General features: G+C 35.9%; 4 protein-coding genes across 8 annotated transcripts in view; 3 read left to right on the plus strand and 1 right to left on the minus strand.

The window, feature by feature from the left end:
* The window catches only part of pphln1 (periphilin 1), a 122,558-nt gene extending 119,834 nt beyond the window's left edge, over window positions 1-2,724 (plus strand). Inside the window, exon 11 of the mRNA XM_078799082.1 lies at window positions 1,444-2,724. Within this exon, the coding sequence (XP_078655208.1) occupies window positions 1,444-1,479 (36 nt within the window). The 3' untranslated portion in view covers window positions 1,480-2,724. The remainder of the gene's footprint in view (window positions 1-1,443) is intronic.
* Window positions 2,725-2,989: 265 nt separating this feature from the next.
* On the plus strand, window positions 2,990-12,444 carry LOC131132242 (tetraspanin-8-like). Of its 4 annotated transcripts, XR_013630390.1 has the most exons (11): window positions 2,993-3,182; window positions 3,344-3,409; window positions 5,180-5,296; window positions 5,386-5,460; window positions 5,540-5,635; window positions 5,705-5,797; window positions 5,876-5,941; window positions 7,094-7,177; window positions 7,304-7,475; window positions 11,465-11,564; window positions 12,396-12,444. XR_013630390.1 is itself a non-coding variant. In XM_078799087.1 (10 exons), exons 1-9 carry the CDS (start codon window positions 3,123-3,125, stop codon window positions 7,436-7,438), a joined length of 792 nt encoding a protein of 263 aa, XP_078655213.1. In that variant the 5' UTR covers window positions 2,993-3,122; the 3' UTR covers window positions 7,439-7,475; window positions 8,709-9,109. The 4 variants fall into 4 exon arrangements, 3 of the variants coding, with proteins under 3 accessions (XP_057933686.2, XP_078655213.1, XP_078655216.1); XM_078799087.1 differs by lacking the exons at window positions 11,465-11,564; window positions 12,396-12,444 and adding an exon at window positions 8,709-9,109; XM_078799090.1 differs by lacking the exons at window positions 11,465-11,564; window positions 12,396-12,444 and adding an exon at window positions 8,709-9,109 and having other exon boundaries at window positions 7,304-7,466.
* Window positions 9,249-13,148, minus strand: LOC131132727 (tetraspanin-8-like). Its single transcript, XM_058078626.2, has 9 exons — window positions 12,922-13,148; window positions 12,590-12,655; window positions 11,434-11,547; window positions 11,289-11,363; window positions 11,132-11,230; window positions 10,959-11,045; window positions 10,178-10,237; window positions 9,999-10,082; window positions 9,249-9,923 (listed from the first exon to the last, which is right to left on the minus strand). The coding sequence occupies exons 1-9, from the start codon at window positions 13,000-13,002 to the stop codon at window positions 9,819-9,821; spliced, it is 771 nt and encodes a 256-aa protein (XP_057934609.1). The 5' UTR covers window positions 13,003-13,148; the 3' UTR covers window positions 9,249-9,818.
* Window positions 13,149-14,066: 918 nt separating this feature from the next.
* On the plus strand, window positions 14,067-18,043 carry LOC131132729 (ras-related protein Rab-19-like). 2 transcript variants are annotated; one of them, XM_078799106.1, is made up of 5 exons: window positions 14,067-14,724; window positions 16,418-16,601; window positions 17,211-17,314; window positions 17,381-17,606; window positions 17,676-18,043. In XM_078799106.1, exons 1-4 carry the CDS (start codon window positions 14,530-14,532, stop codon window positions 17,564-17,566), a joined length of 669 nt encoding a protein of 222 aa, XP_078655232.1. In that variant the 5' UTR covers window positions 14,067-14,529; the 3' UTR covers window positions 17,567-17,606; window positions 17,676-18,043. The 2 variants fall into 2 exon arrangements, with proteins under 2 accessions (XP_078655232.1, XP_057934612.2); XM_058078629.2 differs by having other exon boundaries at window positions 14,068-14,724; window positions 17,381-18,041.
* Window positions 18,044-18,710: the final 667 nt, after the last annotated feature.

Genomic DNA, 18,710 nt, shown 5'->3' on the forward strand with positions numbered 1-18,710 from the left:
TAACAAATAAATACAAGCGTAATACGTTTTATTAATTTTGTGGTCTCAGGATTGTATGTTGAATAATTTTCCGCAAAAAAGAGTAATTTACTAACCTAAATTGTTAAACACAGCAAGGGGTGTCCAAAGTGCGGTATGGCGACATTTGTGGCCCATGCCGCATTGTAGAAAAAGGCATAATGTAAAAAGAAAAACTGAAATGTTAATACTAATAACAACACAAACCTTTGTCTTTAAATATATTGTACACCATTTTCTAGAATTAAAAAAATTATATAAAAATTAGTTCTTATTAAAAAAATCAACTTTATTTTTTTCTGATACACTTATGACCATTTCTTTAATATTTCAACTCCATGCTACTAAAATGATATTTTCTTCATAATATGATGTAAAATAATGTGTTATTCTTGAAAATAAAACTTTTTTATATTTACGTTTTATTAATTTTGTGGTCTCAGGATTGTATGTTGAATAATTTTCTGCAAAAAATGAGTAATTTCTAACCTAAATTGTTTACACAGCAAGGCGTGTGCCAGGGGTGTCCAAAGTGCGGCATGGCGGACATTTGTGGCCCACGGCGCATTGTAGAAATAAAATGTAAAATTTCAAAAAAGACATAATGTAAAAAGAAAAAACTGAAATGTTAATACTAATAACAACACCAATCTTTGTCTTTAAATATATTGTACACCATTTTCTAGAATTAAAAAAATATATATAAAAATTAGTGCTTATTAAAAAAAAATAACTTTATTTTTTTCTGATACAATTATGACCATTTCTTTAATATTTCAACTTTATGCTACTAAAATGATATTTTCTTCATAATATGGTGTAAAATAATGTGTTATTCTTGAAAATAAAACTTTTTTATATTTATAATTTATTATTATAAAGTTAGTGCAGATTTGTCCATTTATGCTGTTTTATGCTGTTTTTTCAATTTTTTTTTAATTAAATTCTATTTTTAGAATGTGCTTCAGGCTAATAAAAAAAACACAAATGCCCCCCGGGCAGTGCTTTAAACACCCTTGTTTTAAACAATTCCCTGAAGTAACCTAATTGGAACATCATGTTGTCAAATATTGACCCAACCTTGAATGAACTAAAAGAAGTCAAAACAAGGGATTGGCTCATCACTGTTGAGCTGGGGGAGGTTAAAGGTCGCCTGTAGCGAGTCCAAAAACAACCCAGCAGTCGGGAAAGCTCGAGATTCAGACATTTCTCCAAGGTGCGGGTCTGTTTCCTGACCCAAAATACTTGCATAACTTCTCCTAAAACTTCCTCCGCACTGAATGTTGATGATATTAATGCCGTGCTGCTTCCAACCGACTGACTTGGATCTTATCCCAGAAGGAGATGGAGGGTGGGGGGTAAAACAGGAATAACATCTGTAAAGTACATTTAAAGACGACGTGTAATCTTGTGTATTTTCAATAGGTGGAACTCTCCAAAAAAGAAGTCCCAAGACCTTGAGGAAACGGGAATCAAGCCTGGAAGCACATGGAAATCTGGCCTCTGTTGTTTATGTGAGCGTGACACATACAGGAGTATACGGAATGTTGCACAGATGGAGCAGCTGGGACACTTCTCAACTTTTTTTTTGAAGAACGCTACAGAATCCATGTCTGGAAACTTTGTTTTTCCCTACATGGATGTCATACTTCAGTCAATGCATAATTAATTAATTTAATATTAATAATAATACATTACTCAAACATCAATATTAATAAAAATATTAAGTTGCTAAATGAAAAATAAAGCACCACTCATCTCAATCAAAATAAAATTATAGCAAAATAAAAATAATATTACTATTAATAATAATAAAAAAGTATTTAAAATGCAATTAAAAATAATAATACATGAAGTTTAACGAATAAAATATAATAAATCTGAAGTCAAAATAATACTAATAATAATATTAATAATAAAATATGAGGTAAGAATACAATTAAAAAACAAAACAAATAGTAATAATAAAGCTCAAATAATTAATAATTAATTATTAATAATAATTATTAATAATAATAATTAATTATCAATAATTATTATTATTATCTATTAATTAATAAGAATACAAAAGTAATTAAAAAGTAGTTAAAAATAAAACAAATGGTAATACCAAGTAAAAAAATAAATATAATAAATCTCAAGTCAGTCAAAATGGTAGAAAGCAGTTAAAAATAAGTAATAATAATTAAAAATAATACTGATAATGAACAATATTAATAATAAAATATGAAGTAAAAATACTATTAAAAACTAAATAAATAGTCATAATAAATCTCAAGTCTGGAAAATCTAAATGTAGAAAGTAGCAAAGTGAAAAATAATACTCATAATACTCATTTTTATTTAAAAAAAAACAATGTAGAAAATAAGAAAATCAACAGTCATCAACTGATATTGTTAATATTAATTTCAGAAAATGGCAAGTAGCAAAAAGAAAAATAACTACAGTAGCAATAATAAAATAGCAAGTAGAAGAAATAGAAATACTTAATTAATCACACAAACAGAGGAGCCACAAATGAATCCAAGTTTCATGTTTGCTGTGAACAGGAAGTGCCCCCCACTCCGCGTGTGTCAACAATCAAACCCTTTTTGTACTTCCACAAATGACTTGTGTGTGGGGGGGGGCACAATTGGTGCTTTATTGTTTCCTGAGCGGCAATGAACCCGCATATACATGCAATGTCAGGCTTAGTTGACACCCCCCCCCCCCCCCCCCCCCTGAAAGACACACAGTCAGCCATTCTCACCTCCACACATCTGGATGGGGGAGGAATTCCCCTCAGTCGCTCATCCCCCCACCCCCAAAGAAGGGGAAAAAAAGCCTCGGTGGAGTTTAAAAAAGACAAAACAAATGGATGACTTTCTCCATCTTGGAACAATGTGTGCATGTGTTCAACTTTCCTCCCAAATATCCTTCACTTGAATCATTCCCACCCCCTTTTCCTCCTCGTCCTCCGTCCCCAGATGCAGTCCTGATCCCGCCCACCCCCTTTTTCCAGCACACAACTTTGGGCTCGTTGCTTTTTTTGTGTGTGCGTCTTTGCACATTTCTAATCATCAAAAGTGTTGTTGTTCCTTTAAGAAGGACGACAGGAGACAAAATGGGGAAAGTGAACATTTGGGTGAAAAGGAGTTTCATTGCTGTGGCAAGTCTGATAGCGGTGAGTGTTGTTTTTACGCTTTTCCTGCACGTGACTCATGCCTTGTTTTGCTCCTCAACATGCTCAGCTTCTTTTTTACTGTTTTGTTGAATTGTGATGTACTGCAGTGTTATTTTTGCTGGCATTATTAACCCGAATCTGGTGTCTTATTGCTATTGCAGGTCATCGGTGCATTGATGTTGGCAGGCATTCTCTTCATGCATGGTCACTACCACCGGGATGAGGAGGTAACGCCCCCTAGCCCCCCTAGATAACCTTTAGAAAAGTTACTAAAAAAGTTATCAAATGATATCTGCTGCACGGTGTTCGAGTGGTTAGCGCGCAGACCTCACAGCTAGGAAACCCGAGTTCAATTTCAATCCCACCCTCGGCCATCTCTGTGTGGAGTTTGCATGTTCTCCCCCGTGCATGTGTGGGTTTTTTCCAGGTACTCCGGTTTCCTCCCACATTCCAAAAACATGCTAGGTTAATTGGTGACTCCAAATTGTCCATAGGTATGAATGTGAGTGTGAATGGTTGTTTGTCTATATGTGTCCTGTGATTGGCTGGCCACCAGCCACCAAAAATATACAATATTTTACAATTAAAAAACAAAACAAATAGTAATAATGAAGCTTATGTCTGAAAAAATAGAAAGCATCAAAATGAAAAATAATATTATTAATAATAATAATCATTATTTAAAATTGCATCATTAAAAATGCAGTTAAAAATCAAACAAATGGTAATAACACAACAAGTAAAAAAAATAAAATATAATAAATCAGTCAAAATGGTAGAAAACAGTTCATTAAAAATAATACTGATAATAAACAATATTAGTAATTAAAAATGCAATAAAAAACAAATAAAGTAATAATAAATCTCAAATCTGGAAATACTAAAGGTAGAAAGTAGCAAGTCATTTTAAAAACATCATGTATAAAATAAAAAATTCAACAGTCATCAACTGATATTGTTAATATTAATTTTAGAAAATGGCAAGAAAAATGAAAAATAACTACAGTAGCAATAATAAAATTGAATAGGGGTTAGGGTTAGGTAAGTTTGTTACTAAACACACCAATCAATCTAAACAAATACAATATAATAAGTAGAGTAGTTCAATTCAAAATAATACTGATAATAAATAATATTCATCATAACATATACAATATTTTGCAATTAAAAAACAAAACAAATTGTAATAATGAAGCTCAAGTCTGAAAAAAATAGAAAGCATCAAAATGAAAAACAATACTATTACAATTAATAATAAAAATCATTATTTAAAATTGCATCATTAAAAATGCAGTTAAAAATAAAAAAATAACACAAGTAAAAAAAATAAAATATAATAAATCAGTCAAAATGGTAGAAAACAGTTCATTAAAAATAATACTGATAATAAACAATATTAGTAATTAAAAATGCAATAAAAAAATAAATAAAGATAATAAAAATACATTTTACAAAATGTCAAGAAAAATGAAAAATAACTACAGTAGCAATAATAAAATTGAATAGGGGTTAGGTAGGTTCGTTACTAAACACACAGATCGAGGACATGATCGTGGGCATAAAAAAATAGAAAGCATCAAAATGAAAAATAATACTATTACTATTAATAATAATAATTATTTAAAATTGCATCATTAAAAATGCAGTTAAAAATCAAACAAATGGTAATAACACAACAAGTAAACAAATATAATAAATCAGTAAAAATGGTAGAAAGCAGTTAATTAAAAATAATACTGATAATAAACAATATTAGTAATTAAAAATGCAATAAAAAATAAATAAAGTAATAATCTCAAATCTGCAAATACTTAAGGTACAAAGTAGCAAGTAGTAATTTTAAAAACATGTAGAAAATAAAAAAATTCAACAGTCATCAACTGATATGGTTAACATTAATAATGGCAAGAAAAATGAAAAATAACTACAGTAGCAATAATAAAATTGAATAGGGGTTAGGTGGGTTTGTTACTAAACACACCAATCATTGTCCACAGATCGAGAACATGATCGTGGGCATACGTGCCATCTACACCCTTGCCATCATCATGCTGTTGTTACCCGTTGTTGGCTTATACGGCGTCTGCAAGGAGAAAAAATGGATGATCATTGTGGTGGGTATACATGCTCACACACACACACACACACACACACACACACACACACATGTCTCCCAGATACTGAAGGTTTATTTGTGTGTCAGTTCACAGTTGGAGTCATCCTGTGCAGCCTTTTTGTGTTTTACATTGGCATGAGTCTGCTGTTCTTGCGCCCTACGGTATTTACACAACATTTCTACGATATACTTCATCAGCTTTCATGCCTGTTGACGCCATTCATGTGTTCTTGTTGTGCAGATAAGGAAAAGCATGGACATGTATTACATGGACATGCAACCGTTCAGCAACGCCAGTGAAACAGATCTGGACATTATGCACAAAACACAAAAAGAAGTTGGTAAAAGACATACAAATACTGCATAAAACAATGATGTGTGATTTATTTCATGTTGTGTTTTCCAGCTGGAATGTTGCGGGGTGCAGCAGGGCTACCAAGAATGGGGTTACGACATCCCAGAGTCGTGCTTGTGCATTGACAACTCCACCAGCGTTTGTGTGAGTGTGATGACGATCGTGTTGCTTTATTTTAGCCACACATTTGCATTGTTGTGTTGTTGGTTTTTTTTTACCAAGATGGACGCTCCAAAGAACAGCAGCCTGTACAAGGGAGCGGACGACCCTGTCATGATTTATGAGGAGGTACGTTTGTCATTACGCAGGAATCCCTTTTGAATTTCAGTTATTTACAAATATATTAATTTTGATACATTACATAATTTCACAATTATTTGATTTGGTTTTCTTTTGTTTTTGGTACTATGCACAGTAATATTGATAATAATAATAACATAACATCATTCATACTAACTTATATACGTAAAATAACAAAGAATATACAATAGAATAAATATTTTAGAAGTATAAAAAGACATAAAAATAAAGAAAATACATACATAATGCCTGCAATACATACTTAAAACCTCATATTTCACACTTGCACTACTAATTTAAACTTCTTTTAGCAACAAATTAACTATTATTGTTATTACTATTAGGCTATTCCACAAAATTCATGTACTAAAATTGAAATTATCATTTTTTTAAATGTTTTGAAAACTTAAACAACTGAAATAATGTATAATTAAAAACGTATTGGTAATATTTTGTGACATGTATTATACAAATTTGTGTTTTTTCCACTATTAATGAATTCATACATTCACAAGTTTGGTTGCTGGATTTGGCCTATTATGATTTATTTTAATGCATATTGTATTCTGAAGCACTTCGAAGCGTAAAAAATGAAAAAATAATCTAACTGAATGAAAATAAATACAAGTAATTGTGATTTTAATGCTGTATTCTACATTGACCACTAGGTGTCGGTGTTAAGCTAGACAGGCACTATAGACTCCTCACTCATGTTTCCGAGGGAACACATTTACTGTGACACTGCTCGAGCAGGAGTTTTATTTCCGTTTTACACTGCTTATTTTGTCCTTCTCTGTCTGCTGTATTGGCTAATAGGAGTGTTAGCCATTGTCTTGTTTAATTAAGTAATATAAGTATGTCTTATTTTCTCTGATTATATCTACTATATTGGGGAATAGTAATGTAAAGGCGACTCCCATGTGAGTGTAGCAAGGGCTCTAATAATGTTAAAAATCGTATTTAGAAGATTGTAAACAGGTTTTCTGTGCCATAGTTAGAAAAATATTCGGAAATTCAGTCATCACGACTGGATTAGAAAAAAAAATACAGAAGATTATGATCATTATCAATGTGTGTATTTTTAAAAATGTTCTTCGTCCATGCTTATTTGTTGATGTGTGTGATATTTGTGTGTTGCAGCCATGTCTTCCAGTCTTGTTCCGAAATTTAGACCTGGCCTTCGACATTTCGGCGGGTACCTCAGTGGCGTTGACGTTACTTTGGGTAAAATCACTTCCATTTTGGTCTCCCTGCATGTCAATATGTTTCTTTGCTGCCCCCTGCTGTCTGTGTATTGCTCTGCCACTACAGTCACTTTATATGTGTGTGTGTGTGTGTGTGTTTGTGCAGACATTGGCCAGTGTGCTGAGTATAGTCATCTTGTGTCAGCTCAAACCCAAGAAGGACGCACACGTCGTGGCTTACAGTCGAGAGTCCAAAACGGGCCACTACGCCGTCCTCACTGAGCCTGCCGAGCTCACCTGAGCGGAGTACCGCAAAGCGCGTTTCGTGGGTTAGTGAGGTCTGTCGAGTCTAAGGCCCAGGTTTGTCTGTACTACAAAGGTGGCTCTCTTTTAACACGGCTAGACCGCCGTGGGAATTTAGGCTCAGCTATGAAAGCGCTAACTCATTTGGACATGGCGAGAACAATTCAGGGAGCGCTAGTTAGCATTGCCTGATGAAATAGGCACTTTTTGAGCTGAGCGTCAGGACCAAAATCCAATCGGAATATTAATAATATTATTAATAATAATATTATAATATTTGGCTAGCGTTAGCACACGTATCCTGGATGTTGCAGTAACTTTTGCCCGAGTATGGTCTTACATATATATATATAATAATATAATCCACTGTAACAAAACACAAAACGTGGAAACACTGACACCTAGTGGTCACCGCCGAGTACCACATAGAACAATACAGTTGTCCCTTGCTATATCACTTAAAAAAAATAATCAACAAATTATCGCAGTTTTTTGGTTGATTGTGGCCTATTTTTAGTCCAAAAATATTGAAAGACAAGTGGTAAGTAGTATTGTGGTCATTAGGCATTGTTAATGAAAAAATAATAATAAACATTGGATTACACCGATTCAGAACGCATGGAGACTGGAGTCTCCTCTCATTCCGTGTGGAAGTGGTACATTTTTTGCTTCCTTGTCCTGTCCTCCTTCCCAACAAGTCTTTCCATTGTCTGTGTGTTTTAAATATGTAAACAGGCAGGTAGTAGGACAACAAGGTTTTTATAAAGTCAGTTTTATAAAGCCGTATTTAGAAGGTTTTCTATGCACTACGTGTGAAAATTCAAACCTACTTTGAGGAAATTCACTTATCTCTGCTTATTATGGATCCAATTAACTGTGATAAACGAGGGCCGACAGTATGGACATGATGTAAAGGTGAAAAAGACCACTTTATCCATTTAAATGGTAAAGACTAGTATGGTATAGTTAGTATAATAATCAGTATTTTACTTGTGCATTTAGATGAATTTTCACCTCTATTGGTTGCAACAGTGTTGTTTTTGACAACATTCCATAATAATTCCTTGCTCCTCCGGAACTCTGTTTGTAGGGGGGAATTGAGCTTTTGTTGAGCTGCATCATGAGCACAAAGCGCGGGTTGGTTGAGCCACTTTGGCAGTACAGGCCTCTGATCAATGACCGATTATTGATGAATATCCACTGTGTGACACCAAAGCTTACTTTTAACTTCCATCCATCCTTTTTTCTATGCCGCTTGTCCTCACTAGGGTGGCGCGGGTATGCTGGAGCCTATCCCAGCTGATTCCAGGGGGCGAAAGGGCAGGGGTACACCCTGGACTGGTCGCGAGCCACATATAGACAAACAACCATTCACACTTACTTTAACTTAATATAACAAAATATACATAGCAAAATATACTGTACATAACAAAATAGGATGTTTTTTTTCCGTAAAAATATATTTTGAATTGTGTTTTTTTGTAGGAGAGAATTTTGCATGTCATGAAATCATCATTTGTTGTTTTTAATTATTATTTTGTGTGAATAAAATTGTTGCCTTTTTGCTTCTCTTTAAAGAGCTTCTTGAAAGACTTCAATTTTGTTTCTACATTTTATATTATTTAAACAAAAGTCATATGCATAATCAAAATTAGGTTCAGACTACAACATTCACATTTCCTTCAAATATACATATGTTGAATATTTTTAATATATTTTTAAAATATTTTAAAAAATTTATGAATATAGATTGTCATAATTGTTGACAAATCGGTTCTAAGCAAAAAATGTAGTGTACACATCCAAGAAAAAAAACAATTATCCCATGGTTTATTTTAGCTATTTACAATCATTTTTAAATTACATTATTCAGTACATTATATATGTTGACATACTTTAAAAAAATGTGTATGACAAAAACAAACGGCATGAACAATATACAATATTGATTAAGTGCAGACATGATTTCAAATGTTAAGACTGAAGTATAGAAAGCGAGTACATGTGCTTTTACAGGAACATTCGTCGTCAGTGGCCTTTGACACCTGTGTTGTTGTACGTATAAATAAGCGTTACATCGATACATAAGAAGTCGGTTACATTATATAAGTTCACTCTAATGCTGGAAATCCGCTTCTGGTTCAAGTGGTGGTATTTCGATGGCAGCAAAATAAATGGATTGCACACGACAGACTTTGTAGGTGTGTGCGTGAATGTGCATTAAGCCGCTCATTTTGGGTTACATGCATGTCTTGGAAAGTACATATTCAAATAGCATGAGGCTAACTAGCAGCTAGCTATGTTATTATGGTTATTCTTACAGCATATTGTGTTTTGTTTATGTGCAAATTCAAAGAAGCGATGTGTTGAGGTGACCACTAGAAGGCACCGGGGACGTATCTATTGGACTGGAGCAAGGCCATGAACTCCTGCTTGCGTTTCATCTGCACCATCAGCTTCAGGCTCATCACCAGTAAAACAGCCTAGTGAGAGATGGGAAACATATTTTGCATTAAAATAGCATTTACAAACAAAATACAACAACAAAAAAAACATACCCAAAATATGCCGCTTCCAAATTTGATGCCCATCGCCAAGGAAAATCCTCGCTTGAGTGCGGAGACGTATATATGTAGGCATGCCTGTAGATTAATGCTTTTATTCAATAAATACTTCTATTTTCATGTTTATTTTTATTAATATTTATTGATTTTCATCTTGAAAAGTGTGCTTTTACCTCCTGATAAACATATTGGTTCTTTGGAGCCCCCAGGGTGGCGCTGCCTCGCAGTCGTATCTAATGGAGAGTACACAAATCATTTTCTGTCAGACCACTAGATGGCGCAGTTTACATTATAGCTACATAGTAACCGGAGAAGAAGAACGTAAACAGGAAGTATTTTACGTGATAATACACACTGATGGTAAGTGAATGCTTATTTTAAAAAAGGCTTTATTACTTTAAGGGCAGGTTTTTAGACAACATAAAACATTTTTAGTTAAAAATGAAAATGTTTGACTCTATGCCACAGCCTCTTTTACTTTGTTTTTTATTTCATGAAGTAAATGTTGTTTATAACGGACAATGCAATCTAATGGAGTTCCTCTTTTTGTTCAACAAGGCAGGACTTTTTGGTTTTTAATTGATTTATGTCATATAAATTAATCGGTGTTTCTGCTTTTTTAACAAGGCAGCTAAAGTTTTGTTTTGAATTATTTTATTAAAAAGTAGTTTTTTTTCATCACAAAAGTAATGTGATACATTTCAAAATTTAAAAATCTAATGAATTAAATAACAAAACAAAAAAATAATACTTTATCATAATCATGAAAAAGATTTTTAAGACTTACACATTTAAGTAAGGAAACACTAAATCACTTAAACAGAATAATCCCGCTTTAAAAAATTTTTTTTTTCTTAAATCGTGTATTTATGCTCTTAAAAAATAAATAATGTACTTCATTGTCATTAATGTGCTTTTTTTGCAAGCTTGCACATATTCTGAAGGGATACTCACGCATCGACCCGGTGACTGACAATGACAGGAAGCAGGAATGGAGCTGCCCCAGTCTTTGTAGCCTTCTATGAGTCCACAGCACTTAAACTGGAGATCACACACACACACATGTACAGCGTGGACTCCATGTATTTGTAGGATGTGATGTGTTCAAGGTGTATAAATGTGCTCACATGTGCTTGAATACTGTGAAGTAAGGTCCTGTTAGTTTTGCTGGCAGAGCTCAGAGGCATCATGGACAGCAACTTTGCCTCCTCTCGTACCACACCTGTCTAAAAAGCAGGTTCCGGTTATATTTTGAATGATTAAACGTTGTAATGAGCGGCCTACCTCATAAATATCCTGATAACTCAGTGCTGTTTTCACGATGATGGTTTGGCTGGCTGCTGCCATCCCGGCTGCAAACTGCAGGCACAAAAAAAACATTAATTCTTGCACAATATTGCTATGCTAGATTTGTAGTGAAGTGAATTACCAGAATTAAACACCATCTCTTCCCCCTCCAGGCGCCGAACACGCCGAGCAGCGACAGCAGCAGACAGGCGATCTCCAGGACGTACAAAATCACCACCGACACGTTAGACACCAGCTGAAGAGACAGAGCATGTAAGGAGCAGGATTTACACTTTACAGGTTATTATTAGTTTTTATTTTTATTATTATATATTCTATATTATTCTCATTGAGGTAACATAATAAAAATAAAACAATAATGCATACAAATACCAACAATACAAATGTATAGGAATACTAAAACAAATTAATTAAATAAATTAAAAATAATTAATGAATTACCAGAGATTAAGAAGAGACAATAATTAATTATAATTAAACAATATTAAATAAATATAAATACTTTGTCTACTTCATTAATGTTTACTCAAGCTTAAAGATAATTACGTGAGACTATTTGATCTTTTTTTAATATTCATTAAAGTAATTGTGTAAAATAATGCTGACATATTAAAATTATTTAACAATAAATAAAAAAAAATCCATATAATTACTTGATTAGAGTCTAGAAAAACTTAAAACTCAGACAACAATCAATAAAAACAAAAATACGAGACTAATATTGTACTTATTAGACACAAAATTTCTGTTTTTACGCATGAAAATATTATGTAAAATAATACAAGAATAATATATAAAATAAAAAAATATACAAAGACATAATTGTAAAAAAATCATCAAAAAACGCTTTAAAAAACAACAATTGATGACGATTAAGCAGTATTAAATGGACATAAAAACATCAATTTGAGACATATTGTGTCTAAAAACACCCACTATGACACCTGACTGACATCCAACACTTTTTCTTGTTTTTTAAAAGTAATTCCTTCTACATTTTGTTGCAGCCCTATTAGAAAAGAATACATTTCTATTAGACGCACACCAATTAACTATTTACTTTGCTGTGATTGTCGTTTTAAGGAGACGAGGATGGCCGCAAGAGCACAGCCGTAAAGGCGGTCAAAGGTGAGGGTCAGATGTAAAGCGGGTGTCCATGTGAAGATAAGTCACTGTCTGGCTCAAGGACATGTATACAAACACACACACACATACACATTCACACAGGGGAGATGCTCTACATAGACTTGAACTCTTGTTGTTTATGAAAGTCCTACCTGGCCCGCTTGCAGGAGGTCCCGATGGCCGGCCGCTGTCATGGTTAACATGAAGAAGCACAAAGCCTTGGAGGAGGAAATTGACACAAAAAACACAAAACGAGCACTTTTACAAGTGTATGCATTGTGTACGTTAAACACACACAGCAGCAACCACTATGTGATATTCAGTATAGGATGCTGCTGGTTAACCACATCACTATCATTGACAGCATCCCTGTGACGTCACATGTGATTCCATTTAGCTAGCGCTAAAAAAAAAAGCATCCCAATGCACTGGACAGAGACGCCTACAGGCCTCTTTGCACAACTTGCACCATCAATGCACCTACCACATTAACAGCACAGGCGAATATAAACGGCCTCTTTAGGCTCGTTTTGTCCGCCACCACGACCACGGCGTTCCGCTGCATGTTCCCGCCGCAGACCCCCAGCTTTCACTACAAAAAAAACAACACACACGAGAGAATGACAGAGGAAAAAAAGATTGTGTGGTGTGATGATATTTGGGGATGTAACGGCATCCGAGTGAGACGTCACTGCGACGCGCTGGATGGCGAGAGCACCGCGCTGCATTCAGGGACACTCGGAATTCTCGGCTATCTGTCGATAAATGTTAACGAAGACGAGGAGGGACGCGATAGATATGTTGGTGCGTTTGTGTTTCACTTTTAGAACGTCAAACTGGATAGTTTTACAAACTATAGGAGAAATATCAGCATACATTACTGTATTTTTACCGACTTTCATATTGTTCTCCTTGTAAAAAGTGTCACTTTACTATTAAACTCAACTATTAATTGTAGGTTGTAGTAGTGTACGAGTACATCATCATACTGACGCTGTAACTAAAGTTTCGCACACATTTTATTTTTTAGCGCCATAAAAGCGTCAGACTATCCCGCAATGCACTCCGACACCGCTACAAACTGCTTTCACAGTCACAATATTGTAATAATGAACATAAAACAACACTAATAACAACACTAATAATTGTCAACACCGCCTACTTGTTTCCGCCTTCTACTGCCTACTTCTACTGCGCTATAACCTAGCATGCAGAACGCTCCTGCCCTCTACAGTCCAGGCTCTGAATAGCAGCCCAAAACTGCACAAAACTGTAGAACCGTGGCTCCATTACTGTATATTTATTCTAAAATACTGAATTAATATTTTCATTACTTTGTACATCTAAAGAGTTCAAATTGCTTTTGTTTAAAATAATGATTTATTTAAAAGTTTATTATTTTAAATAATTAAAATACTGAATTAATATTTTCATTACTTTGTACATCTAAGGATTTTAAACTGCTTTTGTTTAAAATAATAATTTATTTAAAAAGTTTATTATTTTAAATAATTAAAATAATAAACTAATGATGTTTATTGCGGATGGACTGCATTTCCCATAATCCTGTAGCTGTAAATAGGGTGGGGTTACTTATGTTTCCGGAACAGGTAGGGCGGGATTCTATTGTTTCCACAGGTGCTATGGAGAGAGCGAGATGGGGGAGTGACGTTATAAGGGGATGTGAAGGAGAAGCAGGTGGATTAGACCAAAAAAATTGGATTACCGAGAAAAAAAGTCACTTTTTTGGCTATTTCTTTAGTACATTTGAATGAACACAAGGGACTTCCTGGTACTACAACAACGCAGGAATACAAAAGGATGTTGTTCTTGAAGAGGGTCACAACCTGAGGGCGGGAAAGGTAAACGATAAGTAAGAAAAAGAAAGAAAATGTGAAGAAGCTTTGAACAGCACAATTTGACACCTTCAAGAGTCTTCCATGCAGGAACTGGTTTGACAGGAACGCATTCCTTCCAATACCCCCTGCGGTCAGGTGTATTTGCTTGTGCATATTGACTTACATTTTTTTAACCCAAAAAAAGCCTAAAAAAAAAAAAAGACCCGACACAGAGCATCAGCATCCGGGCCAGAATGCAGAGTCCCGGACCCGAGCATGATGACTCCTTCGACTACCTGTTCAAGATCATTCTAATCGGGGACTCGAACGTGGGGAAGACCTGTGTGGTGCAGAACTTCAGGTCGGGGGTTTTCTCTGAGAAGCAACAGAACACCATTGGAGTGGATTTCACCGTTCGCACTTTGGATATAGAGGGGAAGAAAGTGAAGGTCAGTGTGCTCACGGTGTCGTTTATTTCAATGCAAGCGTCCGTTTCAAACCAGGGTGTGCAACCTGTGGCTCGTCGGCCATACACAAGCATTCCAAAAAATATTCTAACATGTGATTTAAAAGAAGCTGTGAAGCTTGAGGAAGCAGGCCAAGTAAATTCCCTGATGTTTATCGTACATGCATGTCTTTATTATGGCTTCTCTGTCAGTTGGACTTCAAACAAGTCCGACCGGCCTCTGGAAGCCAGAACCTGATCTTCAAGTTCCCCTCGCTTGACGTCGCAAGACAAGCTGCAACGTGATTGGTTCCCGCAAATAGTTTATTTTTTATATTCATTTACGACAATAATTTTTTTTGTAATATACATATCTGAATGATAGGGACAACATAATCGGCTCCGGAGCGGCATCAGAAGAAGGAGGCGAGGAGACAGCAGGGGTTGCTATGGCGGCTGTTGCCATGCTAGGATAGTTTACTCCTGCTGATTGCCTCAGGGTTTTTTGTGCCTTTCACTTTTGTATTTGCAAGCCTGCGTTTGATGAATATACAGTCGGTCAAATTTAGAATTTTTTTTTATTATTACCATGGATTTTTTGTATATACAGTTGTCCCTCGTTTATCACGATTGATTGGTTCTAGACCCGACCATGATCAGTGAATTTCTGTGAAGTGGGATTCAACATTGAATATTTTCCTAGTTCATTCATTCATTCATTTTCTACCGCATTTCCTCACGAGGGTCGCAGGGGGTGCTGGAGCCTATCCCAGCTGTCTTTGGGCGAGAGGCGGGGTACACCCTGGACTGGTGGCCAGCCAATCACAGGGCACATATAGACAAACAACCATTCACACTCACATTCATACCTATGGACAATTTGGAGTCGACAATTAACCTAGCATGTTTTTGGAATGTGAGACCGTCGTGCCGCCCTATTTTCCTAGTTAGACCAAAGAAAACCTCCTATAACCATGTATTTTTGATATATACTGTTGTCCCTTGTTTATCACTATTAATTGGTTGTAGACCTGATCATGATCAGTGAATTTCTGTGAAGTGGGATTCAATGTTGATACATTGAATATTTTCCTAGTTAGACCAAAGAAAACCTGTACATTTATTCCCATCATTAGAGCCCATGTCAACACATTGCGCCACTAGCTAGTCGCTAGCTAGCAAGCTAACCAGTTTTAGAATATAACACAATGTAACCGGTTGTATGTCAATATATTTTGACTAATAATCATTAATCCGGGCTGCACGGCGGTCGAGTGGTTATGGTGCAGACCTCACAGCTAGGAGACCCGAGTTCAATTCCACCCTCGGCCATCTCTGTGTGGAGTTTGCATGTTCTCCTCGTGCATGCGTTGGTTTTCTCCGGGCACTCCGGTTTCCTCCCACATTCCAAAAACATGCTAGGTTAATTGGCGACTCCAAATTGTCCATAGGTATGAATGTGAGAATGAAACACTTTCAATGCATCCAGGAGGCGCATTCAAACATGCTGTGAACAAAAATATTCCATTTTGTAAATAAGGAATCTGACTTTACAGAAATGTATTGAACTCGAGCAGGTTTGGAACCAATTAACAGCAATAAACGAGGGATTACTGTCCTGCAGTATTTGGGAAACACTACGTTAAGCACTACGTTTGTTATTGTGGTTGCTAGTCGAGTGTATGTGTGTGTCACAGATGCAAGTATGGGACACAGCAGGACAGGAGAGGTTCCGAACCATCACCCAAAGCTACTACCGCAGCGCTCACGGCGCCATGATCACCTACGACATCACGAAGCGCTCCACTTTTGAGTCAGTGGCGGGCTGGATACAGGAAGTGGAGCTCTATGGTGCGGCCAATGTGGTCCTGGTTCTTATTGGTGAGTTAATAGGGAGGGGGTGGGCTTAGTGCAGTTCTGTCCAATTTTGCCGACTCTCCCAGTCCTTTCTCTACTGTGTGGCAGCGTAATGTCTTCCAAAGGCTTCAAATGTTCTGACCAGGAAATAGATTTTATTGCAATATTTGATTAGGCTTCACAAATTCTGCCTAGCAACAAAAGTGTAAAGCATGTAACATCACCGGGAAATAAAATTTTTTTTTTACTGTTTTCTCCCCCCAAATTTTGCCTAGCAACAAGTAATTGCACCTAGCTTGGGTTTATATAGTAGAATAGAATCAGCACAATTATTGTTGTTTTTACATTTAAAAAAATGATTTTATATAAGCTTCACAAATTCTACCTAGCAACAACCAGATAATTTCTGGTGAGTGATGTTTTTGTGCCTGCTAGTAAACCAATGTTTAATTTCAATGAAGAAGTAATGAATCACCCTTTTTAAATAAAGAAAATGTTTCAATTCTGCCTAGCAACAAGTGTTTTCCTCATGGTGAGAACGTTTTACTCCTATTTTTCCTCCTGTAAAAATGGATTATTGATGTGTTTGTTATGCAGGAGTGGCTGTTTTCACATGTTTTCTTATCACCCGAGGTAACAAATGTGACTTGGAGGAGGAGAGGGAGGTTCTGTTTGAGGAGGCCTGCAGTCGGGCAAAAGAACGAGGCATACTGGCTGCCTTGGAAACATCAGCGAAGGTTAACAACAATGTCTGTTGTCACCATTGCACCTATAAAGGTTGTGTTTTGTTTACACGTGTCTAGGACGGTCAGAACGTGGAGGAGGCCTTCATGATGATGGCAAGGGAGCTTCTGTCTCGTAACGGCCTTCAGGTCCAGCAGGGAGAGCTGGAGAGCTGCAGCAGGCCCAGACTCCTCCTCAGGACTAACTCCCGTCCGGTTAATGGCACGGTGGGCGCGTTCACACCGGACAAGAAGTCATGCTGCTGACCATACTTTGGAGAAAAACAAAGCATAAGGATGCACAGAGGTGATCATGACTCGGATGTTCACTGTTTTGGGTTTGCACCACATTTTAAACTGCATTCTCCTCTTGAAGATTGACTCTGTGACTTCTCTCTCACCGGAGAATAAGAGGACAAGAAACTGATCAGTGAATGTTCATAAAATTGCTGTGTTATAAATATCTTATGCCCGTTTTATTTAGATTTCAGATCAGCAGTGAATATTCTGCTTCAATTAATAATAAATAAATCAATTCCCAGTGATTTGACACCGTAAAAGTAATGGTGTGTTTCTCTTGTAGCAATTATTTGTCAATATTTTCAATCAAGTGGAGACTCGAACCTCCTGACACGCAGCAGTACATTTGTGTACTTTGTAAGGGACATTATATGATAGTTGTCAACTGCAAAGGCTATTGGATTAAATTAAATTAAATAATTTTCTCAACAAAAAATGTATTATGATGTTTTGTTTTCACCCTTTAGCTGGAATGTAAAAACAAACCAAAAAATGTGGAATTAGCCACAGCCAGGTAAGAATGTTTGAAAACCACTGATTAAGGCATGATTTTATGGGCCTAGGAAAGTTACACTGCAAGTCAAATCAATGTGAATTCGTCGCCAGTCCGCTAGATGGTGCTATTTGATCATATAAACTGGCGTTGCCAGCAGAAGCATATCACATTTAATGGCTCATTTTTTACCATGGTGGGGCTTGTAAACCCACTGCCTTCGAATTGTGTTAATTCAAAAAAGTGCCAAACCTATTTATACAATTTATACAGGTTTGTGTTAGTATGTTGAATGAATGTAATGTCATTCATGAAAAGTACGTGTTTTTATTCATTTTGTTTCATCTTCAATGATGGCCGTCCACAGAGAAATTATCGTCAATTTTACAACACCGATACAGTTTTTCAAGAACTGGACTTCTTTATGTTTTGTGGAAGTTTTGTACTGATGGAAAAAGGATGTTTTTAAACTTTCGCCTTCAACTGGAGAGACACTCCAGCTAGCGGTAAGTAGCTTTCTGGTTTGTGGTCGTCTCACTTATTCATAGGCTGTACTTGTGATTGACAGATGATTGGACCAATCACCTTCCAAGTACTTTTGAAAGCACCAGCCTTTTT

This window comes from Doryrhamphus excisus, linkage group LG2 (genome assembly GCF_037039965.1).
Source record: "Doryrhamphus excisus strain RoL-2023G ecotype Guam linkage group LG2, RoL_Dexc_Guam_v1.1, whole genome shotgun sequence".
Lineage (NCBI taxonomy): Eukaryota > Metazoa > Chordata > Actinopteri > Syngnathiformes > Syngnathidae > Doryrhamphus > Doryrhamphus excisus.

What these genes read in the sequence shown, in the direction of transcription:
- LOC131132242 (XM_058077703.2), top strand. Translation starts at nt 3,123, where the DNA reads ATGGGGAAAGTGAACATTTGGGTGAAAAGGAGTTTCATTGCTGTGGCA. An exon ending in CTGTGGCAAGTCTGATAGCG is followed by an intron (nt 3,183 to 3,343) that starts GTGAGTGTTGTT and finishes TTGCTATTGCAG; the next exon opens with GTCATCGGTGCATTGATGTT. An exon ending in CTGTCATGATTTATGAGGAG is followed by an intron (nt 5,942 to 7,093) that starts GTACGTTTGTCA and finishes TGTGTGTTGCAG; the next exon opens with CCATGTCTTCCAGTCTTGTT.
- LOC131132727 (XM_058078626.2), bottom strand. Translation starts at nt 13,002, where the DNA reads ATGCAGCGGAACGCCGTGGTCGTGGTGGCGGACAAAACGAGCCTAAAG. An exon ending in GTCAGTCACCGGGTCGATGC is followed by an intron (nt 10,238 to 10,958) that starts GTGAGTATCCCT and finishes ACTCTCCATTAG; the next exon opens with ATACGACTGCGAGGCAGCGC. An exon ending in ACCAATATGTTTATCAGGAG is followed by an intron (nt 10,083 to 10,177) that starts GTAAAAGCACAC and finishes ATTAATCTACAG; the next exon opens with GCATGCCTACATATATACGT.
- LOC131132729 (XM_078799106.1), top strand. Translation starts at nt 14,530, where the DNA reads ATGCAGAGTCCCGGACCCGAGCATGATGACTCCTTCGACTACCTGTTC. An exon ending in TAGAGGGGAAGAAAGTGAAG is followed by an intron (nt 14,725 to 16,417) that starts GTCAGTGTGCTC and finishes TGTGTGTCACAG; the next exon opens with ATGCAAGTATGGGACACAGC. An exon ending in TGTGGTCCTGGTTCTTATTG is followed by an intron (nt 16,602 to 17,210) that starts GTGAGTTAATAG and finishes TTATCACCCGAG; the next exon opens with GTAACAAATGTGACTTGGAG.